Here is a 26,156-nt window from a genome sequence, read left to right as displayed (position 1 = left end):
TATACTACTAATTACATATAGTACATACTATACTACTAATTACATATAGTGCTTACTATACTACTAATTACATATAGTACTTACTATACTACTAATTACATATAGGCACTTACTATACTACTAATTACATATAGGCACTTATTATACTACTAATTACATATAGTACTTACTATACAACTAATTAAATATAGTACTTACTATACTACTAATTGCATATAGTACTTACTATACTACTAATTACATATAGTACTTACTATACTACTAATTACATATAGTACTTACTATACTACTAATTACATATAGTACTTACTATACTACTAATTACATATAGGCACTTACTATACTACTAATTACATATAGTACTTACTATACAACTAATTATATATAGTACTTACTATACTACTAATTACATATAGTACTTACTATACTACTAATTACATATAGTACTTACTATACTACTAATTACATATAGTACTTACTATACTACTAATTACATATAGTACTTACTATACTACTAATTACATATAGTACTTACTATACTACTAATTATATATAGTACTTACTATACTACTAATTACATATAGTACTTACTATACTACTAATTATATATAGTACTTACTATACTACTAATTACATATAGGCACTTACTATACAACTAATTACATATAGTACTTACTATACTACTAATTGCATATAGTACTTACTATACTACTAATTACATATAGTACTTACTATACTACTAATTACATATAGTACTTACTATACTACTAATTACATATAGTACTTACTATACTACTAATTACATATAGTACTTGCTATACTACTAATTACATATAGTACTTAATATACTACTAATTGCATATAGTACTTACTATACTACTAATTACATATAGTACTTACTATACTACTAATTACATATAGTACTTACTATACTACTAATTACATATAGGCACTTACTATACTACTAATTACATATTTTGAATAAAGGCTACGTTTTATTATCCTTTTTTCACTGGAAATTTTATTCATCATTTGGATCCTACCTTCTATGTGCTGGGTTCTTTTTTTCTTGTTTCATTACATAAGGAAATCAGGGATCTCTTCCTTTCCTAGCACTACAGGATTGTTTGGGAGCTCAGGACGCCTGACACGTCACTACTTGCTTGGGAGGCATTGGACTGTTTGTGAGGAGCCGGGCAGAGTGAGTATATGAATAACTATTGTGACTCCAGCCAATTATGAGCTGCTTACACCGGACTACCCCCACACAAGAGAAGAGGCACTGAAATCCTATGGTAACGTTTAACACAGCAATTTCTCATGCATTCTTTTGAATTATTGTCAACATTGTGTTTAAGGCTGTGAATTACCTGCAGACTGTGCTTTTTGCTGACAGCTGACTTTGGATACGTCATGCAGCAACTATAGCTGATACAGCCTGGATATTTAAAGTGGTATACACGCAATCGCATAAGCCACTGAAGTGTGGCTATTATCACTTTCATGCATGTTGTGTCCCCATTGTGACTTGCAATATCATCCTTACTTTAGAGTTTTACCGTATTAGGACCAGTGTGCCATTATTATTGTGTGGGACATAACGGTTTTATTTTATTTTGGCTTGGTAGTTGAAATCCTGAATGAACAGTGTTTATTTCTCATACACTCCCTGCCAGTTGCGCATGGTAACAGCTCCCCCTAGTCTTTCTGTTTCACTCTGTGAACTGCTTTTTCTTATTTTGTTAGTACTTACTATGCTACTAATTACATATAGTACTTACTATACTACTAATTACATATAGTACTTACTATACTACTAATTACATTTAGTACTTACTATACTACTAATTACATATAGTACTTACTATACTACTAATTACATATAGTACTTACTATACTACTAATTACATATAGTGCTTACTATACTACTAATTACATATAGTACTTACTATACTACTAATTACATAAAGTAATTACTATACTACTAATTACATATAGTACTTACTATACTACTAATTACATATAGTACTTACTATAATACTAATTACATATAGTACTTACTATAATACTAATTACATATAGTGCTTACTAAACTACTAATTACATATAGTACTTACTATACTACTAATTACATATAGTACTTACTATACTACTAATTACATATAGTACTTACTATACTACTAATTACATATAGTACTTACTATAATACTAATTACATATAGTACTTACTATAATACTAATTACATATAGTGCTTACTATACTACTAATTACATATAGTACTTACTATACTACTAATTACATATAGTACTTACTATACTACTAATTACATATAGTACTTACTATACTACTAATTACATATAGTACTTACTATACTACTAATTACATATAGTACTTACTATACTACTAATTACATATAGTGCTTACTATACTACTAATTACATATAGTACTTACTATACTACTAATTACATATAGTACTTACTATACTACTAATTACATATAGTACTTACTATACTACTAATTACATATAGTACTTACTATACTACTAATTACATATAGTACTTACTATACTACTAATTACATATAGTGCTTACTATAATACTAATTACATATAGTGCTTACTATACTACTAATTACATATATTACTTACTATACTACTAATTACATATAGTACTTACTATACTACTAATTACATATAGTACTTACTATACTACTAATTATATATAGTACTTACTATACTACTAATTACATATAGTACTTACTATACTACTAATTATATATATTACTTACTATACTACTAATTACATATAGTACTTACTATACTACTAATTACATATAGTACTTACTATACTACTAATTATATATAGTACTTACTATACTACTAATTACATATAGTACTTACTATACTACTAATTACATATAGTACTTACTATACTACTAATTACATATAGTACTTACTATACTACTAATTTCATATAGTGCTTACTATACTACTAATTACATATAGTACTTACTATACTACTAATTACATATAGTACTTACTATACTACTAATTACATATAGTACTTACTATACTACTAATTACATATAGTACTTACTATACTACTAATTACATATAGTACTTACTATACTACTAATTACATATAGTGCTTACTATAATACTAATTACATATAGTGCTTACTATACTACTAATTACATATAGTACTTACTATACTACTAATTACATATAGTACTTACTATAATACTAATTACATATAGTGCTTACTATACTACTAATTACATATAGTACTTACTATACTACTAATTACATATAGTACTTACTATACTACTAATTACATATAGTACTTACTATACTACTAATTACATATAGTACTTACTATACTACTAATTACATATAGTACTTACTATACTACTAATTACATATAGTACTTACTATACTACTAATTACATATAGTGCTTACTATACTACTAATTACATATAGTACTTACTATACTACTAATTACATATAGTACTTACTACACTACTAATTACATATAGTACTTACTATACTACTAATTACATATAGTACTTACTATACTACTAATTACATATAGTACTTACTATACTACTAATTACATATAGTACTTACTATACTACTAATTATATATAGTACTTACTATACTACTAATTATATATAGTACTTACTATACTACTAATTACATATAGTACTTACTATACTACTAATTACATATAGTACTTACTATACTACTAATTACATATAGTACTTACTATACTACTAATTACATATAGTACTTACTATACTACTAATTACATATAGTACTTACTATACTACTAATTATATATAGTACTTACTATACTACTAATTACATATAGTACTTACTATACTACTAATTATATATAGTACTTACTATACTACTAATTACATATAGTACTTACTATACTACTAATTATATATAGTACTTACTATACTACTAATTACGTATAGTACTTACTATACTACTAATTATATATAGTACTTACTATACTACTAATTACATATAGTACTTACTATACTACTAATTATATATAGTACTTACTATACTACTAATTACATATAGTACTTACTATACTACTAATTACATATAGGCACTTTAAATAGATAAAGCAATTCTAGCATAAACAAAAGCTTCTTATGTAACACACACAATAATGATTTGACCTCCTAGTTGCCAGTAATACACACAAAACAATGGTTTGACCTCTTGGTTACCAGTATTACACACAAAACAATGGTTTGACCTCTCGGTTTCCAGTATTACACACAAAACAATGGTTTGACCTCTTGTTTGCCAGTAAAACACACAAAACAATGGTTTGACCTCTTGGTTACCAGTAATACACACAAAGCAATGGTTTACCTCATGGTTGTCAGACGTTTGTGACACAAATGCAGTAGTTTGAAAAATAAAATGCTTTATCATTACTGAACAATGTCACTTTATATTTTCAAGTCAGCTATAGCTCAGTTTCAGCTGTAAACATAATCCTAGGCCCTTGGCAGAGTAAAGATCCGGTTTACTTTATTGTGGCACAAAACTCCTGTACGGATCCTTCAGATAATGCCTAAAATATATAGGTCAAGTGAAATTCCAGCAAAAGTGAAGCGCGTCAGGTGTCAGTTCTCCTGACATACAGTAGCATGGTATCACGATAAACCTCATGAGGCCGCTGAAAAAAGAAAAAAATGACTGAAGTTACTAGCAGTTACCTATGTTTTTGTACAAAAGCTTTGTACTACTGCTACTGCATATAAATATAGTCACAATTTTTTTTGGCAAATCAAGAGAAGTTCAAGGATACACTCCTTGAAAAGCCAGAAAGAATTTGTGTTCCTAGTCTGCTTTCCTGTGGCCAGTTAGTTAGCTTGTGCCCTGATTTAAGCAATCACTTTGTAGCAGGTTGCAGGGTCACCTATTATTAACTATATAAGTATGATGAAGGCACTCGAGCCTCTCTCAGGGGAGTAAAATAAAACCAGTATAAAAATCTGGCAAATGTAATAATAGCTGTATATGTTTTTTTCTTTGCCTTGATTAAATATGTACATAATTACTGGTAAACAGTGGGCTCAGCAATGATCTTATTCTATATAACGGACTTTTGTTCTTATTCTGAAAGAAGATTTCCAGATTTAAAGGGATAGTCTAGTCAAAATTAAACTTTCCTGATTCATATTGAGCAACAATTTTAAACAACTTTCTAATTTGCTCCTTTTATCAATTTTGCTTTGTTCTCTTGGTAGCTTTATTCGAAAAAGCAAGAATGTAAGCATAAGAGTCGGCCCATTTTTTATTTAGCACCTGGGTAGCACTTTCTGATTGGTGTCTAAATGTAGCCACCAATCAGCAAGTGCTACCCAGGTGCTGAACAAAAAATGGGCCGGGTCCTAAGCTTAAATTCAATTAAAGATACCAAGAGAACGAAGACAAATTGATAATAAGAGTAAATTAGAAAGTTGTTGCTGCTCTTTTTGCATCATGAAAGTTTAATTTTTGACTTGACTATTCCTTTAAAGAGACATCACAGTCAAAATGAAAAGTTTTTATTCAGATAGAGTGAAACAATAAAAATATTCTAGTTTATTTGTACTATCAAATTTATGTTTTCTGATATCCAATTAAGGACGCATTATTGCAAAGAATTCATAGAGATTTGTATCCACTCCCTCCTCACAGCAGCTACAAGTTAAAAGGACAGTAAAGTCAAATTTAAACTTTCACAATTCAGACAGAGTTTGCACTTTTTTACATCATACCATTTTACTTCTATTATCTAATGTGCTTTGTTCTTTTGTAATCCTTTGTTGAAAAGCATACTTAGGTAGGCTGAGGCGCAGCAACGCACTACTGGGAGCTAGCTGTTAATTGTTGGCTGCACATAAATGCCTCTTGTCTTTGGCTCATCAGATGTATTCAGCTAATTCCCAGTATTTAATTTCGGCTCCTTCAGCAAAGGATACTAAGGGAATGAAGCACATTTCATAACAGAAGTAAATTGCAAAGTGTTTTAAAATGTTATGCTCTAACTTAATAATGAAAGTTTAATTTGATATTTACTGTCCCTTTATATCAAATGGATAATGCAGCAGTTAACCCCTTGATTGACCATCTGTATTTCTGGCAATCAAGGGGTTTATTCACAGCTGCTAATGTATATGTGTTACTGAATACAAATTTGTGTTTTATGTCCCTTTAAGCTTCATCCTAATAAATAGAGCCACATCTGTGTTTGATCCATTCGCTTCTCTGCACATTGAGCAATCTCTGCTGGGAAGGATACCGGTATCATAAAATCACCTTCAGACGATTACTGAACAAACTAACCTCAATAACACAGCGCTCAGTTACATAAGCACAAAACGAATACGATTAAAGAGAAATATCATAAAAATGAGACAACCTCGTCAGCTGTAATATAACAAGACAGCGAGGTGAGATACGCGACACAGAGAATAGAGTATTTCTGAGTTCTGCATGCTGCGCTGTTAGAACATCCTGGAACGCATTCCGCCAGGCCCTAGACGCACCTCTCGTTCTATCCAACTATTATTCCATAAGAAAACAGACACGCTAATGTTTACAGGTACAAATATTTTTATCCACTGTTTGTTTTCTAAGTGTTGGGGTTTGTATGATTGTTTTTATTACATTGCAAGCAGGTCATGTATGATTCAGGAGATATCATCTACTTAATGTCTAAATGTTAATCAATGACACACAGTACGAAAACAAAATGACTGAAAATATAGGTGAAGCGATAGATAGCAAATAAGTTAAACCTTTAGTGAAAAAATATAACTTCCCTTTAATAAAGGGCTGCAGCTGGCCTTAGCCTCTCCTTAAAGGGACATTCTGGTCAAAATGTAAATACACATAGATGAATTACATCTTTGAATACAAACCTATTTGTAATATACACGTGCTGGTGAAAATGCTTCTAGTTAAAGTCATCACTGTTTTAGTGTTAGTATTTTTCTCTGCACGTGCATGTGAAACATAGCTAGATATTCTTAGTACCCGGTAGGGCTTGTAGCATGTCAGCAATTAACAATTTGAGTCATTACCAGATAGTACAATAACTATAGACTCTGAGAAAGTGCTGTGTTTAAAATGCTGGTGCACGGTGCATACTTAAATACACTTTTGAAAGTAGCGCTGACCACTCCAGGGGACCCAGATGATAAGACATTTGTCTTCTTATTCACAAGAACAGAAACAATACTTAATTAAACGTCTTCAATATTTGCAAACAAAGAGAGAATCACTCTACCAGGAATGAACAACAGCTCATTAGCTTGTTCTATAGCCCAGATACCACCTAAGAGCAGCATCTTTTAGCCCAGTTGTGCTTCTTACAGAGGAAAACTTTCCTGAAGTATATCAGTCTGGTCCTGCTGAGTAAGGACAGTCCAGCCCCCCTGCTTCAACATTTATTGAAAATCCTTCCTCAGACCAGAGACAATAGAGTTCATCAGCAACAATGGGTTAAAAATCCATCAAAATTCAAAGCTGTCAACGCGTTTCAACAGATAAACTGTCTTTTTCAAGAGCAGTAAAATATAACTTACCATAAAAGAGCTAGGCTTACTGAATTGTACACATGATCAAACATTTACTACATGATTTCATTGGGTGCTCTATCTGCCTCATGACAGTTCAATTCTGTCTTCCTTGGTTTCATTTTACGAAGATCATGTGAGACAAATCTAACTGATTTATTTGATTATGTAACTAAAGTATAAGACCAGAGTGGAGCAGTTGGTATAGTATATCTAGATTTCAGGAAAGCATTTGACACCGCCCCACACAACAAACTAATTTACAAACTGTATCTCCTTGGTCTATACTCAAAAATTGTCAACTGGGTAGAATGCTGACTTAAGAATAGAAAAAAAGTAAATGGAGTACATTCCGCAGAGGGGGCTGTTAATAGTGGTGTTCCTCAGGGGTCAGTTCTGGGGCCTGTTTTGTTTAACATGTTTATCAGAGATATCAGCAAAGGGCTACAGGGGTTCTGGGGGGTGGACCAAAGGGATATCAAACAATTGGAAGATAGGACAAATGATGGAATGCAAAGTGTTAAATATACATTTAGGAAAGAAAAATCCAATTGTTAATTAGAGACTCAATGACACTTTACTGACTGTTACACATAAGGAATAGGACTTGAGAATTATTATTTCAGATTATTTTGAATGTAATAAACAATATAGAATTGCAATAGACTGCTTGTTTGTATAGGTAGCTGTATTTACAGCAGAAATAGTAAGGTTCTTAGGCCACTTTACAGATCCTTAGTTAGGCCTCATCTTGACTATTGTGTGCAGTTCTGTAGGCCATAAAGTATATAAACCAACTGCAATCTGTGCAAAGGAGGCTGCCAAAAAGGTACAAACTTACCAGGAAAGGCTAAAAGGGACACTAAAGCCACATTTTTTCTTTTATGTTTCAGATAGAGCATGCAATTTTAAGCAACTTTCTAATTTACTCCTATTATCAGTTTGTCTTTGTTCTCTTGCTATCTTTATTTGAAAAGCAGGAATGTACGCTAAATAAACAACCCATTTTTGGTTCAGAACCCTGTATAGCTCTTGCTGATTGGTTGCCACATTTAGCCACCAATCAGCAACCGCAAACCAGGTGCTGAACCAAAAATGGGCCGGCTCCTAAGCTTACATTCTTGCTTTTCAAATAAAGATAGAAAGAGAACGAAAACAAATTTCTAATAGGTGTGAATTTGAAAGTTGCTTAAAATTGCTGCCCTATATGAATCATGAAAGAAAAAATGTGGGTTTAGTGTCCCTTTAATGACCTAATATGTATAGCTTAGAGGAGAGGAGAGAGGTGATATGCAAGTCATTTTTAAGTATATTAGGAGAAAATAAAGATGAGGCTGTAAGTATTTTTTATAAAAAATAAACAGAGCAAGAGGTAAATATCTCCATCTGAAGGGTAGGATGGTTAGGAGTAATTTACTGAAGTGCTTCTTCACAGAAAGGGTGGTTGATTCATGGAATAAACTTCATTAGATGTGGTAAAGACAAACACTATGGGGTACTTCAAGAATGCCTGGAATAAGCTTAAGGCTATTCTACATATTAATTAATGCTTCAGACAAGCATAGGGCTATCTTACATACCAGTTATTGCCTGGGACAATAATAAGGCTAACTTCCATACAAATTACTGTCTGGGATAAGCATTAATCTCTCTATCATACTAATTACTGCCTGGGAAAAGCATAAAGCTATCTCACATATTGATTACTGTCTTGGATAAGCATAAAACTACCCTACATTCTAATTAATGCCTTGGATAAGCATAAGGCTATCCTATATACTAATTAATGCCTGGGAAAAGCATAAGGCTAACCTATGCACTAATTAATGCCTGGGAAAAGCATAAGGCTATCCTATATACTAACAAATGCCTGGGACAAGCATATAGCTATACTACCGGCTATTTAATTAAGATTAAGATTATTTTAAGATTAGCATAAGGCTATCCTACAGAATGATTAATGTCTGGGATAAATATAAGGCTATCCTACAGACTAATGCCTAGGATAAGCACGGCTATGCTTCATACTAAGTAATTTCTAGTACAAGCATAAGGCTATCCTTTATAATGATTAATGCCTGGGTTAAGCAAAAGGCTATCCTACAGACGAAAGCCTGGGATAAGCATAAGGCTATCCTATGCACTAACTAATGCCTAGGAAAAGCATAATACTATCCTACATTCTCATTAATGACTGGGATGAGCATAAGACTATCATACATACTAATAGATGCCTGAGATAAGCATAAGGCTATCCTATGTACTAGTTAATGCCCAGGAAAAGCATAATACTATCCTACATTCTCATTATTGTCTGGGATAAGCATAAGGCTATCTTACAGAAGAATTAATGACTGGGATAAGCATAAGGCTAACCTATGTACTAATTAAGCATACGGCTGTCCTAAATACTAATGCCTGGGATAAGCTTAAGACTATCCTAGAGAGAAATTAATGTCTAGGATAAGCATAAGGCTATCCTACAGACTAATTAATGCCTGGGATAAGCATAAGGCTATCATACATTCTAATTAATGTCTGGGATAAACATAAGGATATCCTACAAATTAATTAAAGGGACATAATACTCATATGCTAAAACACTTAAAACTGATGCAGTATAACTGTAAAAAGCTGACAGGAAAATATCACCTGAGCATCTCTATGTGAATAAGGAAGATATTTTACCTCACAATATCCTCAGCTCAACAGAATAAGTTCTTTGTAAAAAGTTATATTCAGCTGCTGCCCAGCTGCAGGTTAAAAAAAAATGAAGAAATAAAGAAATGAACTGCAGAAAATCAGCATCAACAGTGCTGAGGTCATGAACTCTTTTACTGTGATCTCATGAGATTTCACTTAACTCTCATGAGATTTCATAGTAAACTTCCTTAAACTGAATAGGGAAATAAGATGAGTGTGCACGAAAGCTCACTGCCTTAGCTGTCCCGGGATAGACATACTGATTTGCTGCTTAAAGTCCTTTACAATGGGATGTGGCTACTGAGGAACTTTTGAGGTAAAATATCTTTCTTTTTTGTATAGAGATGTTCAGGTGATATCTTCTAGTCAGCTTTTTACAGCTATGCTGCATCACTTTCAAATGTTTCAACATTTGGTTATCATAGCCCTTTAATGTCTGGGATAAGCATAATGCTATCATTTGTACTAATTAAGAATAAGGCTATCCTAAATACTAATGCCTGGGATAAGCATAAGGCTATCCTAATTACTAATGCCTGGGATAAGCATAAAGCTATCCTACATACTAATGCCTATTCTAATTAATGTCTGGGATGAGCATAAGGCAATCCTACAGACTAATTAATGCCTGGGATAAGCATAATACTATCCTACATTGTAATTAATGCCTGGAATAAGCATAAGGCTATCCTACAGACTAATTAATGCCTGGGATAAGCATAAGGCTATCCTAAATACTAATGCCTGGGATAAGCATAAGGCTATCCTACATACTAACGCCTAGGATAAACATAAGACTATCCTAGAGAGTAATTAATGCCTGGGATAAGTATAAGGCTAACCTGCAGACTAAAAGATGCCTGGGATATGCATAAGGCTATTCTATTTACTAATTAATGCCTGGGATAAGCAGACGGCTATGCTTCATACTATGTAATTTCTAGTACAAGCATAAGACTATCCTTTATACTGATTAATGCCTGGGTTAAGCATAAGGCTATCCTACAGACAAAATCCTGGGATAATCATAAGGCTATCCTATGTACTAACTAATACTTAGGAAAAGCATATTACTATCCTACATTATCATTAATGTCTGGGATAAGCATAAGGCTATCCTACAGAAGAATTAATGCCTGGGATAAGCATAACACTATCATACATACTAGAAAAAGAAAGGGGAGAGAGAGATCAAAAGGGGGGAGATAGAGAGAGCAAAAGAGAGGGAGAGAGACAGCAAAAGAGAGGGGGGAGAGCAAAAGAAAGGGAAGAGAGAGATCAAAAGTGGGGAGATAGAGAGAGCAAAAGAGAGGGGGAAGGGAGAGCAAAAGAAAGGGGAGAGGGAGATCAAGAGGGCAGATAGAGAGGGCAAAAGAGAGGGAGAGAGACAGCAAAAGAGAGGGTGGAGGGAAAGCAAAAGAAAGGGGAGAGAGAGATCAAAAGAGGGGAGATAGAGAGAGCAAAAGAGAGGAAGAGAGACAGCAAAAGAGAGGGGGAGGGAGAGAAAAAGAGAGGGGGAGAGCAAAAGAAAGGGTAGAGAGAGATCAAAAGAGGGGAGAAAGAGAGAGCAAAAGAGAGGGGAGGGAGAGCAAAAGAGAGGGGAGAGAGAGAGAGAGAGAGAGAGAGAGCAAGAGAGAGGGGGAGAGCAAGAGAGAGGGGGAGAGAGAGCATAAGAGAGGGGGGAGAGAAAGAGCAAAAGAGATGGGGAGAGAGAGCAAAATAGAGGGGGAAAGAGAGCAAAAGAAAGGAGAGATACAGCAAAAGAGAGGAGGGAAAGAGAGCAAAAGAAAGAAGAGAGAGAGCGAAAGAGGGGGGAGAGAGAGAGCAAAAGAGGGGGGATAGAGAGAGCAAAAGAGTGGGAGAGAGAGACCAAAAGAGAGGGGGAGAGAGAGCAAAAGAGAGGGGGGAGAGCTCAAAGAGAGTGGGAGAAAGAGCACAAAAGAGGGAGGAAAAGAGAGGGGGAGAGAGAGAGCAAAAGAGAGAGGGGATAGAGAGAGAGCAAGGGGTGGAACCGCTGTACTGCAAAAATGTTCCTGTGTACACGGGCTTTTGGACTAGTATATATATATATAAAACAACACGAAGAAGGGAGGGCACTTAGGGTCTTTATTGCATCCAAGTGAAATTTTTATTTAATATATAGCATCACAAAAAGTCGATGTTTCGGACCCTTCACTGAGCCTTTCTCAAAATACAATGTTTAGGAATGGCGGCTTGAGACGCTGCACTGTGATTAGTTTTGTCTTGGGAAAGGCTCACTGAAGGAGCCGAAACGTCAACGTTTTGTGATGCTATATATTAAAGTGAAAGTCAACTTTCACAAATGAAAGCCCTGTTTTTAAAAATACTATTAAAAACAGGGGCACTTTTGTTCATGAAAGTTTACATTGAAGTCATTCTTTTAAAATGCTTACCTTTATTAATAGCAAGAGTGGAACACCGGAGAAGCAATTACTCCGCTCCCAGGACGTCTCTTCTTACTTCAGAAATGATGCATCCGGCTTCCTCCAATCATGGTGTGGCCTCAGGCAATGTTTGCTCTGGGGGGGAAGCCATTATTGGAGGAAGCCGAATGCGTCATTTCTGCCGTAAGAAGAGACTATCTGCAGGTGGAGGAATAGCTGCTCCGGTGTTTCACTTTTGCTAGGAATAAAAGGTAAGCATTTTAAAAGAACAGCTTCAATGTAAACTTCCATGAATGAAAGTGCGCCTGTTTTTAATGGTATTATTAGAAACAGGGCTTACATTTGTGAAAGTTGACATTCACTTTAAATAAAAACATCACTTGGATGCAATAAAGACCCGTGAGTGCCCTTCCCTCTTCGTGTTGTCATATGAATATTTTTGAGGAGTCACCTGGGCTACGTATGGGATACAAAAAGAGTGAGTGGATGAAGTATATACTGTATATATATATATATATATATATATATATATATATATATATATATATATATATATATATATATATAGTCCAGATAGAGGACAGCACAATCTTACGCCAATTCAACTGCCAAGGTGCACTGCAAGCCAATTCGTATCCTCTCCAAGAACACAGGCACTCACTGGTCTTTATAAAAGGTAATCCTTTATTCAATCCATTAAAATGATAATAATACATGGTATTATTATCGTTTTAATGGATTGAATAAAGGATTACCTTTTATAAAGACCAGTGAGTGCCTGTGTTCTTGGAGAGGATATATATATATATATATATATATATATATATATATATATATATATATATATATATATATATATATATATATAAAACCACACAGTGACTATGAATAGAGAGTATTACAATACAACAGTTTTATACTGCACACTGCACTAGGCTTTATGCCATCAAGTCAGGGTCAGATTATGGCCATGACAACAAGGCTCATGTCTGGGGCGGCAGATTTTTGGATATATATTTACTGACCATTACAGTAAGCAATTCCATTAAGTTAAGAAGCAATAACAAACGATGGTTTCTAAGTATTGTACAACCAATTCCTTCAATATCACTATATACAGTCCCTCAATATACATCTACACAGACAAAAGACAAATGATGTTGTAATTGATATTACTAAGTTCAACATACTAAACATTACAAAATAAATTATATCTGACCTCCAACCTATAATCATATGAATTAGTGTTCTAGTAGAGTAAAAACAAAATAAATAATTAACATCCATGTAATTGCTATCTAGACACTACATATTTTCTAAACCATACTAATACCCGCAGGTTTATAGAAAAACATACATTCATTTGCATTCTGAATGGTATTTTTCTTAATAAATAAAACAAAACGAGAAAGGAGAAAAAAAAAAAAGGGGGAGAAGTACACCCCCACCTCCTCTCCGCCCCTCCCGCCTCACCAAATACCTTTTTTTATTATTAAACAGAATATTCGCCATTTGCAATGGCTGTTTCCATATAAATAGTACCCCTAAATGGTGAAATTATTTGTTTTTGTATTTCTTTAGGGAAACTGTTAATTATACAGTCATTTATAGAAAAATTGCTTAATTTTATGTTCTGAATCTATTGATGCATCCATTTGTTCTAAAATTAGTTGGTTTTTGAGTTTTTGTATAAATTCCTTCAAGCTTGGGGCTATTTGAGTTTTCCAGTGTTTCAAGATCAATAATATTCCCGTAATGATTAGCATGTTTAATTGACGAGTATTTGTATATGATGGTTCCTCCTGATTTATTAAAAAGAAAACATGCTCATCATTAAATTGTATATTACTTTGGTTCATTTTGCTTGCCCAATTTGTTATTTTATACCAAAAAATTTTAATTTTTGTACAATTCCAGAAACAATGCTCTAAGTCAGCATTTATGGTTTTGCATTTCTGACATCGTGCTAGAGTTTTATCCCATCTAGCCTTTACCTGGGGTGTAATATATGCAAGATTTATAATTTTAGTGTGTGATTCCCACCAGGAGGAGGCAATTGTTGATCCGTCTACTGAATTAAAACTTGCCTGAATTTTTTCTACAGGGGCATTTTTATTCATGAAAGTTTACATTGAAGTCACGGTGTGGCCTCAGGCAATGTTTGCTCTGGGGGGGGGAGCCATTATTGGAGGACAGGGCTGCCACTAGAAATTTTGGGTCCCCTGACTTAACCATTGATCAGGCCCCCCCCCCCCCCTTTGACATGTACAATTTTTGACCAAGTGACTAAAACGTATATGCACTTTTTTCTAAAGTGTCTATTTAAACTTGGAAATGTTGTAAAGGTAGTAACATACAAACACACAGACACACTCATATACTGAAACACACACACACACTCACACATAAGGATTCACATAAAGACACTCTAGCAGACACGTAAAGGAACACACAAACGCACTCAGACACAGACACTCAGCACTTAATTACATTGACCTGACAAGTAATGAGGTAGACTACAGTTCTGTAAAAAAAAAAGGGAGATTTAGAAAACAAAATATGGAGTTCTGATTATCTTTTTGTAAAGGAAGATGCCAACAAAAAAAAAAAAAAAAAATGATGACAACAGCATGCAGTGGCTGAAAGGAAGGGCCCTGAACTGCCTAAACAATAATTTAAAGGTTAAATGGTGGATTGGTGACTTCCGTAAAGGTCTCAAAGTCTGTAGAAAGATGTGAATAATCACTAGTAAGGTCAAAATGTCCTAAAAAGGAACAGACAATGGACACACACACACAAACTCAAACTTGCACATATACCCAAGGAAACACTGACAGAGACAGCCTCAGAAAATGCACAAAGACATACACAGAAAGACATACACACACAGAGAGACAACCACATAAAACACAGAAAGACATACGTACACACACCCTCACTGAGACATCCACAGAAAACACACAAAGACATACACACCCTCACAGAGACACCCACAGAAAGCACACACCCTCACAGAGACATCCACAGAAAACACAGACATACATACATAAACACACACACACCCTCACAGAGACATCCACAGAAAACAGACATATACACCCACCCTCACAGAGGCATCCAGAGAAAATACACAAAGAGAAACATCCACACACCCTTGCAGAGACACCCATAGAAAAAGCTCAAAGACATATGCACACACCCTCACAGACATCCACAGAAAATGCACAAAGACATACACACCCACCCTCACAGAGAGACCCACAGAAAAAAAATACATACACACTCATAGAGACATAAACCAAAGCACAGACATAAACACAGACACACACAGAAACACTCACAGGAGGAAACATTATGCACCTTGCATCCCCTAAATCAACAGTGTGTGACATGCATGATAAAAAAATTGCAGAAATTAAGAGATCATATTTGTAAACGTGTAAACAAAAATAATTCTGTGAATTCAAAATTGTACATTAATGATCTGGGTAGATGGCTAGATGAAGAAAAGTACTTTTAAAAGGTTGACATATGTTTGTTTGTTTTTCCCCCATTTTCCCCAACCAAGAGCACCACTTCAAATATAGTGTACAAATGTTCCCATCTGTCAGCTGTACTTGTGGATTTTGAAAATGCTGTACTCTATATGGTCTTGGTGAAACCATAAGCTGTGGTACTCATACCATTAGATCTGGTTAAATGCAGGATTTAGGCTTGTTGGTATGTAACAAAAGGGCACCTACCATTTGTGTTTTGAGGAGGAAACATTTCTGCATCGTTTTAAATATAGAATTTCTACAGCATTGACAAATAATCATAAATACACTGCTGCTAAAAAAATGTGTTTTTATGGACCCCTGGCCCCACCATACAACTACTACCACACTGAAGTTACAATCCGAAATTGCACAAAGAAATAAAAAACATTTTGCTAAGTAAGTCCTACCTCCTCTGCAAATGAAAGTGATCTGCTGTCTGACTCAAGCACACACTGTACAAACAAAGGGCTCCATGTACTAAGCAGTCAGCGAGCTACCCGCAACAAATCTCGCGTCAAAACTCGCAAACTGATATGTACAAAGTCGTCAACTATGTTCAAACTCGCATCTTTAAAATTGCGAGCGTACTTATCCGCCAAACCTCGCTACCTCTCCATTTTTCACTGTAATTAGACACATTTGACCACCAACTCGCCAAAAATGAATGTACTAAAAAATCTATTTGTCCGCTCGCTACAATTTTCGCTCCCACCTCGTTATTTTTGCCTCGCCACCTTTTAGGTGGCGGGCAAGGTACAAAACAATAGGAAAGCCAATCTAGACGCCAGTCTAGACATATATAAAAGGCAGTAATATCAGCATTGTACAGCATAACTGGCATCTAATTTGTCTCTCATTTCCATGTACATAAATTGCGCCAAATTTGTCGACTGTAATTAAAGAGTAATCTATATTTTAAATTTGTATTGTATAGTTGTCTATCTTTATAATTATTTTTATATTAATATTTATATATTATCAGATCCAGATGAAGCCATATCCAAATTGTAAATAAATATTACAAAAATAACGCTCTGTTATCACTCTTCAAAAAATTTTGAACAATAATAAAGTTGTTTAGATAAATTGAACTTTTATAGGAGCAAAATTCTATTCCCGCGACTACTATGATGTTCGTGACACCTTGCATGTCACGTGTTAATAATTGGCCAGACAATTCAACTGAAAGTTAAGTACATTAGCTTAGTCGCGGCGAGCGAGGCGTCAAATTTATCAATAATCCGCCACTGCTCGCGGCGGGCTAGACTTGTCTATTTATTGGGGGATTATTAGTACATAGTGACAGCGGACACCATTTCGCCCGCGGCGAGTAACGGCGAGTTTATCCGCGTCTAAAATGAAGGATGAATTGACGGCTTAGTACATGGAGCCCAAAGTGCCAAGTCTGTCTCACACTGTGCATAGTGGTTTAGTGCACACTCAGAAATCCTCTCAAATGCTAATACTTTACTCCTTGTAATAACATTTTCCATGCTCAGTTAGCACTCTGCTGTAGTACCCACTGGTGGCTGCCAAAATTGAAAAAAAAAATATATATTTTTTTTTTAGTTCTTGCCTCATGGGGCCCCTCTGGCCCATTGGGCCCCTGACAGGAGTCACCCCTGTCACCCCCTGATGGCGGCCCTGTTGGAGGAAGCCGAATGCATCATTTCTGACGTAAGAAGAGACTATCTGCAGGCGGAGGAATCGCTGCTCCAGTGTTTCACGCTTGCTAGGAATAAAAGGTAAGTATTTTAAAAGAACAGCTATAATGTAAACTTCCATGAATGAAAGTGTGCCTGTTTTTAATGGTATTATTAGAAACAGGGCTTACATTTGTGAAAGTTGACATTCACTTTAAATAAAAACATCACTTGGATGCAATAAAAACCCGTTAGTGCCCTTCCTTCTTCGTGTTGTCATATGAATATTTTTGGGGAGTCACCTGGGCTACGTATGGGATACAAAAAGAGTGAGTGCATGAAGTATATACTGTATATATATATATATATATATATATATATATATAAAACCACACAGTGACTATGAATAGAGAGTATTACAATACAACAGTTTTATACTGCACAAGGCACTAGGCTTTATGCCATCAAGTCAGGGTCAGATTATGGCCATGACAACAAGGCTCATGTCCAGGGCAGCAGATTTTGGAGGGCAGCATTCTTACACCCTCTACAGTCGAAGCCCCTAAGATTATTGTAAAAAGGATGTTACACTGATTGAGGTGATTGTCATAGTAGCATAGCAGATGAGGTTGAAAAAAAGACTGAAGTCCATCTAGTTCAACCTATAGCAATCTAATATACTTACAAAAAAAAAGCTCCTGTTGATCTTAAATTAATCCCATTAAAAGGTGACCCATTTAACACAAGCAATCAGTCACCATTTTGTATTATTGCACCTATCTTGCACTTTTTTGGAACAGACTGTGCCCCAATAATATGAAATGCTACAGTAACCATATTCTTCTGAGCAGGGATCACTAATCTCTTCATCAGTAGTGTTAGTGTGATGTCTACTTCCTTGGCTATATCATTTTTACAAAGAAAGGTGTTTTTCTAAATCATTAGGGCAGCACAAAACCTAAATACACCACAGGCTTACAGAATCTGCTACACTATTTTCAAATCACTTGAAGAAAAGGAAGAGACATTGAATTTAATCAGGAAATAAAACAAAAACAAAGTGAGACTCATGTAATGCCAACAACTTCTACGTTTGATATTTAGTTATAGAAGCAACAGTCAGAGCATATTACAGTACTTAGGAAGAGATTTCTCACCAGAGCTGCACGTAGCCACTTTCTGCTTTTCCTCTATAAATAGAAACACAAAGTAATAATTAGTAACAACTTACAAATCTGACCTAATGATTATAAGATATATAGATAGATAGATAGATAGATAGATAGATAGATAGAAGATGGATAGATAGATATATTATAGCTAGATAGATTATAGATAGATAGATGATAGATAGATAGATAGATAGATAGATAGATAGATAGATAAATAGATAGATAGATAGATAGATAGATAGATGATAGGTAGATGATAGATGTATAGATAGATAGATGAAAGATAGATAGATACCACTCATAAGTGCGCCATTAGTAATCTAGTCCTTAATGACTATTGCACCGTATAATGCACAAAAGTTCTATTTAAATCTAATTGAATTACTCACCTCCTAAGTAAGCACAATTAAAGTAACTACAGAGTTCACAAGTGCTATTCAGAATATAAACATTTCCTTTTGTGCCAACATATTTAAACTTCTCTGAAACTGGTATTAAAACTTCCAATTCTTTGGGAAAGGCAGAAATTTTGTGGATGTCCACGCCAAAGCACGTAGTTAGTTCAAAGAGCAACCCTGTGTAATATTCCTTGGCAACTTCTATGTTTAGGGACGATGAGGTGAACCTCCCAAATCTAAAAATGGCTTCCGAAACCTCATAAGAATCATCTGTTCCTCTATAAGTCAGGTGTTTTCTCTTTGAATTCCTTTTCAGCACCTGCAACGCTCTCGTAAGGTAAAAATGAAGAGCTTTAAAGTAAAAATTGTGCATGTAATGTTCTCTAGATTTTCCAGCTGTGCTCACGTTGCCATTAAACAGTTTGTAAATTGGATTCTCTTTTGGAAAGTCTGTAGTGTAGACGCTGATTGCGATCCCAAACTCGTCTAGAAATCCATTGGGGATACGAACTGTTCTTTTAGTTTTATCCCACTGTATTTTAGCTTGGTCCCATGCTGTTCCAAACGGAGGGTTATACGATTTCTCAATGTTTAGAATTTTTGGCATGATGTCGGTCTCTAGTATTTCAGAGCATCCTTTGTATTGGTCATCAAATGCATTGGGCACCATGTCTAGATTCAGCATATTGCACTTCATCTGTGAATGGTAGAAACAAAATGTTTATTGTGTGTCTATGAAGCAGAACATGTTAGTGCACTGTGTAATAAGTATACCAATCAACATTTCCATTTACAACCTTGGAATAAAATTATTTGATGGCACTCTTAAGTGGTTTGTGTCACCTTAGACACAGTATGAGGGATAAGGTTATGATTAACCCATAATTGTCAGAAAATGCTGTAAAACTTTCATTTGACATGAATTCCTTTCACCCATGAGGAATAGGTAGTACCATAATCAGCTAAGTACACATATGACCCGGCTGCTGGAAAGAGTGGTATATTGGAGTTTTCTTTGGCCTCTAAATTGGGATAATACATCATTACATATCAAAAGGGAAGTTTCTAAGAGGATGCTGGGGTTGCCCATATATTACTGTAGTAACCTTCAAAGGTGCCATCAGCCCTGAACTTGCCAGGCAGCCCTTTTTTATCACCAGTGTTCTAGCTATGGCAATAAAATGGATAAAGGGGTAAGATGGATATTTAAAAACAAATGCAAGCAGGAATAAATAGTGGGTGACGAGGTTTACCACCTGTACCACCATGTACCCTTGCAGAGCTGCTAAGTCCCGTTATGTGACACATACTATAAACTAAAGCCAAATTGTGCAAATCTCTTCCTGTGTGATCAGCCAGGCTCAAGTGCAGCAAGTGTAGATTTGTCACATATAAACATAATGGGGTTCTGTCAAATTAAAAGCAATTAAATGTTAATGAAATGGTTAAATAACTTTAAAAAAATTTTTTTACTAACTATTCAGCTTCTGTAAAAAAACATTATTATATTTTATAAAATCATATTAATTAATATTTATCTCACACTTTACAACTTTTTTGTTAGATTTTTAAAGTATTTTAAGGCCATGCTGCTTTATTTTTTTCTAACTTGTGTTAAGAAAGCAAGTAGTTTTGTCAACATAACAAGGCCCAGATTACGAGTTTTGCGTTAGAGGCTGTGCGGTGCTAACAAGCAGTTTTTCACTTACCTGCAGCGCTGGTATTACGAGTTTTCAGAAACCCGGCGTTAAAAGGCAAGAAGTGAGCGTTGAGCAAAATTTTGCTCATTACCGCACTCCAATACCAGTGCTGCTTAAGTCAGCGGTGAGCTGGTCGTACGTGCGCGTGCACGATTTGCCATATATATACAGTATAGAATTCTATCAGCCAATAGGAATCTAAGGGTCGCCAACTTGGATGATGTCACTTAAAGGTACCATCATTCAGCTTTAGTCGTTGGATGAAGAGGATGCTCTGCGTCGGATGTCTTGAAGATGGAACCGCTCCGCGTCGGATGGATGAAGATAGAAAATGCCGTCTGGATGAAGACTTCTGCCCATCTGGAGGACCACTTCGCCTGGCTTGGATGAAGACTTCTCCCAGCTTCGTTGAGGACTTCGGCTCGGCTTGGATGAAGACTTCTCCCGGTAAGTCGATCTTCAGGGTGTTACTGTTTTTTTAAGGGTGTATTGGGTGGGTTTTATTTTTAGGCTAGGGTTTGGGCGGCAAAAGAGCTAACTGCCCTTTTAAGGGCAATGCCTATCCAAATGCCCTTTTCAGGGCAATGGGGAGCTTAGGTTTTTTAGATAGTATTTTATTTTAGGGGTTGTTTGTGTGGGTGGTGGATTTTACTGTTGGGGGGTTGTTTGTATTTTTATTTACAGGTAAAAGAGCTGATTACTTTGGGGCAATGCCCCGCAAAAGGCCCTTTTAAGGGCTATTGGTAGTTTAGTTTAGGCTAGGGTTTTTTTATTTTGGGGGGGGGGGGTTATTTTAATAGGGCTATTAGATTAGGTGTAATTAGTTTAAATATCTGTAATTTGTTTATTATTTTCTGTAATTTAGTGTTTGTTTGTTTTTTGTACTTTAGCTAATTTAATTTAGGTCATTGTATATAATTTAGTTAATTTATTTAATTATAGTGTAGTGTTAGGTGTTCGTGTAACTTAGGTTAGGTATTATTTTACAGGTACTTTTGTATTTATTTTAGCTAGGTAGTTATTAAATAGTTAATAATTATTTACTAACTAATCTACCTAGTTAAAATAAATACAAACTTGCCTGTAAAATAAAAATAAACCCTAAGATATCTACAATGTAACTATTTAGTTATGTAGCTATCTTAGGGTTTGTTTTACAGGTAAGTATTTAGTTTTAAATAGGAATAATTTAGTTAATGATAGTAATATTTTTTAGATTTATTTAAATTATAATTAAGATAGGGGGTGTTAGGGTTAGGGTTAGACTTAGGTTTAGGGGTTATTAACTTTAATATAGTGGCAGCAACATTGGGGGTGGCAGATTAGGGGTTAATAAATAGTGTGTAGGTGTCGGCGATGTTGGGGGCAGCATATTAGGGGTTAATACATATAATGTAGGTGGCGGCGGTGTCCAGAGCGGCAGATTAGGGGTTAATAAATATAATGTAGGTGTCGGCGATGTCAGGGGTGACAGATTAGGGTTAATATGTGTAAGATTAGGGGTGTTTAGACTCAGGGTTCATGTTAGGGTGTTAGGTGTAGACATAAATTTTATTTCCCCATAGGAATCAATGGGGCTGCATTATTGATTTTTAGGCTGCCTTTTTGCAGGTGTTAGACTTTTTTTCAGCCGTCTCTCCCCGTTGATTCCTATGGGGAAATCGTGCACGAGCACGTACGACCAGCTCACCGCTGACTTAAGCAGCGCTGGTATTGGAGTGCGGTAATGAGTAAAAATTTTTTTTTTTTTTTTTTTTTTTTAAATTAGTTTTTTATTGAGGTGATATAAAATAACATAGTAACAGTGCATATGTCCAGATACAGATCAAATTTGGGAAAAAAAACATCTTTACCATTCTAACATAGGAAACAGGCTGAGTTTAACAAAATAATGTGCTAGTTGAATAATTATGAATGCCATATCAAACCCACATCTATACTGAGTACATGAGAAAGGGAGCTTGAGCTGTATAGGGCAACTTAACATCCATGTTAGCAATGAGAATATAGGTTCTGGCAGAGAGTATAAAAGTATGTCTAAGGCGAGCATTATAAGACATAAGATATATATGGTTGGAAGTAAAAAGAAAAAAAAAAAACTTGTGAATGGCAAAGGTAACAGACTGGAACATATGTTACAAAAACCTCTTTTTTAAAAAACTTTAACTGAGTTCACGTAATAATGAACCCCAACCTACTGTGCATACCATAGGGTAATTTATCCCTTCAGAGTGTATTGTGGTATGATGGGGATTAGTATCTTGGTTTTATTTTTTTGGTGGGAGGGGGATTCAGCGGGCAAGAGCCGCTTTGGTTAAGAAAAACAAGGGGGACAGAGGGGACGTGTCCGGGTGTTAGGAGGGCACAGTGGTAACATTATGATATGGTTTAGTAAGATCTCTACTGGGCTGGTTATAAACTTAATGGGAAATAAGGATGTGCGTTTAGATTTGTTGAAGTGTATGAGAGGAGACCTATATACAAGTTGAGGTGCCATATGATGGGATCTGCGTTTTATGTAGGAGTGGGGGGTAAGCTGGCCTGCCATCTGAGCTATTGGGTGGGGGAAGGAGCTGATCACTGTATTGTGATAGCCATATCTAGCCGGATGATAAGTTATAGCTTGCAAGCCACTTAGGTACTATGTTGAGGGGAATAGTACTAAACTCTCGTCATGGGGGCAGCAGCATAATGTCTATTCAATCTAGATGGGAAAGAGAAAATATTAATAGGGTGGATAATGCCTATGTGTAAAAAGATGCATTGGGAGCTTAAGAAATATACTCATTGTAGGGTAGGTTTACATCTTAATCAAGTCTAGAGCTGCACTCCTGATAACTATAGCTTAGCATGTGACACAGGCCAGGTACCTATCTGACTAAACAAGGAGGGGTAACAGTGTGGGGATTAAAAGGGTACGGCTAGCTCCCCAATAACTTATGCTTAATATTTTAAGTATATAGTGTTCCAGAGTTAAATAATGATAAACCTTCAGTAAAAATATATGTTGGCAATGATAAAGGAAGCTCACAACCAGACGATAACAACCAAGGCTATGCTACATATAAATTCCCAGAGGAGCCCCCGCAGAGGGATGGTATCTGGGCCTCTCACTAATAGGAACAGCGGAGATAAAGTTATCTTTCAGGCTAAAAATAACATGGAAGGTCTCTGTTTTTGACATGCTTGCGAGGACATATATAAATGGTAACTTAAATGATCTCATAGAGAGATGGAAAATGTGACCTGACTTACTTGTCCCCGGTAGAATGAGCCGCAATTCACATATAACACAGAGACATTAGGTGAGTTTGCAGCGTTAGGTGAACTGTGATGATAGTCTCATCTCACTTGATAGCAGCAGGGCTATGTGGTCTAGTGCTACTTAATGTAGGACAATGTGCTTGTGGGGAGGAACAGAGTTACTTCTAAGTCCAAACATGACTTGAGGAGATCTATATAAATTAGGGCTAGGAGGCTAGTTGCTTACATATCTCTAGTATTTAAAAGACAGGGTAGACAGAGCCGAGTATGTAAAGGTATATTGGCCCAAGGTGGAGTATACTTCAACGCGTATCTAGAGAGTCTCTCTCAGTGTGGGACCGTAGCCTTTGAGTAGTGTAAGGGCAAGTATATTAAGCGACAATATGAGGTCTGTAGGCCATTACCCAGAGTTACTGAATATAGCCTCAGTATGATCAATTCTATTGGCATATAAAGGGGTAGAATGTTTGGGATACAGTGCAGACTCAGGGAAGAGGCATAAAGAAGACTTCAGCATGAGTCCCATATGTAACAGCCTAATGGGCACCTGGGTATAGGGGATGAAATATAAGCAAAAATTAGCATAATAATACAGTATGTACCTCCTAATTATAGTACACTGCAACATGCAAAACAAACAGTGAATATACAGAGCATTAAACAATATAAACTTTATCAGATACTAAGCTATTATGTGGTGAATCCTACCAGTAAAGAGAACATAAAGGAAAACTTTGGTAGAAAAAAGAAAAAAGTTTGTGTCATAAGGGAGCACCGCTACATGCCCCAGAGACCAGAGTTCAGTCCTTTGAAAGAAGAAATCTGACTTGGTGCTTGCCCCGTGGGGACAGTGGAAAGTAACCGCTAATTGGAGCCCAAATTTGACTGATGCATGAACCGGCTCAGAAATTACTGCGGTATGGGACTTTACCCTAGCCTACACCTGCACGGGACCAAATCTGTGTGCTGCTAGAGGAAATCCCCTGATATGAGGTGAGAGGCGATGGAGTATTAGCTTTGACTTTAAAAATCCATAGATAGACTGCATAGGCTTCCGGCAGGGACCCTACTCCAGACAGTGATACCAGGGCTAGACTCAGGTGCAGGATAAGTCGAGTGGGCTTTTGAGCAGTCTCAAATGAAGGTGTTGAGGATTCAGATGCATTGCAGCAGAAAAGCTTAAGTTGTTCCAGGTCCATTATTCCGTTAGCATGATCGTCCAGTCCGCTTGATTGGAGGCCGTAGGGAACTGAAATGTGCCAGAAACCACTCTCTCGATCGGTAAAGTCTGAGGCTGGAACAGAGCACCCTTCACAGGACAGAAAGGAGCGCTGCGGTTGTTGCGGTACATGAGTGAGGTCAGTATGTTCAGCGATTAACAAGAGCGAGGCATCCGCCGTCACTTCCATTTCCGCCATCTTTGTTGCAGGGATATCCTCACGCTTTGTAAGAGACCTGAGTAAAGTCGTCAGGTCATCAAATTGGTTTGTCATCCGCTGTTCAAATGCAGCTAGGAGTGAGAGCATTGCGTTATCAAAGTCCTCCATTATAAAAATGTAGCTTGCTCAGCGATGGTATAATGATCTCTGCCTACCCGGATGGCTGGGGAGGGGTGTAGGGATTGAGCCGTCTGGATATCTGAAAAAAGTTTCAGTAGTCCGGTTCAGAAGCTGTTTTAATATGCACTATAGATGTCATTCAGTGCGTTAGGGTACCCTCTATGCTGGACCGCTG

General features: G+C 35.8%; 1 protein-coding gene across 5 annotated transcripts in view; it reads right to left on the bottom strand.

Annotated features, from left to right (window-relative positions):
* LOC128654718 (ecto-ADP-ribosyltransferase 5) overlaps positions 1 to 26,156 on the bottom strand; it is a 189,923-nt gene that overhangs the window by 92,976 nt on the left and 70,791 nt on the right. For 4 of the 5 annotated variants that reach the window (XM_053708798.1, XM_053708800.1, XM_053708797.1 and 1 more), the window contains exons 4-5: positions 19,450 to 20,155; positions 19,046 to 19,078 (exon numbers count right to left, since the gene is read on the bottom strand). In XM_053708798.1, coding sequence (XP_053564773.1) covers positions 19,046 to 19,078; positions 19,450 to 20,155 — 739 coding nt within the window. Of the gene's footprint in view, positions 1 to 4,436; positions 4,709 to 19,045; positions 19,079 to 19,449; positions 20,156 to 26,156 lie in introns of those variants that run through there. The other variant, XM_053708802.1, reaches the window with a different exon arrangement.

The sequence above is a fragment of the Bombina bombina genome, chromosome 3, assembly GCF_027579735.1.
Source record: "Bombina bombina isolate aBomBom1 chromosome 3, aBomBom1.pri, whole genome shotgun sequence".
In the NCBI taxonomy this organism is placed as follows: domain Eukaryota; kingdom Metazoa; phylum Chordata; class Amphibia; order Anura; family Bombinatoridae; genus Bombina; species Bombina bombina.
This window is presented reverse-complemented; position numbering and strand designations above follow the sequence as displayed.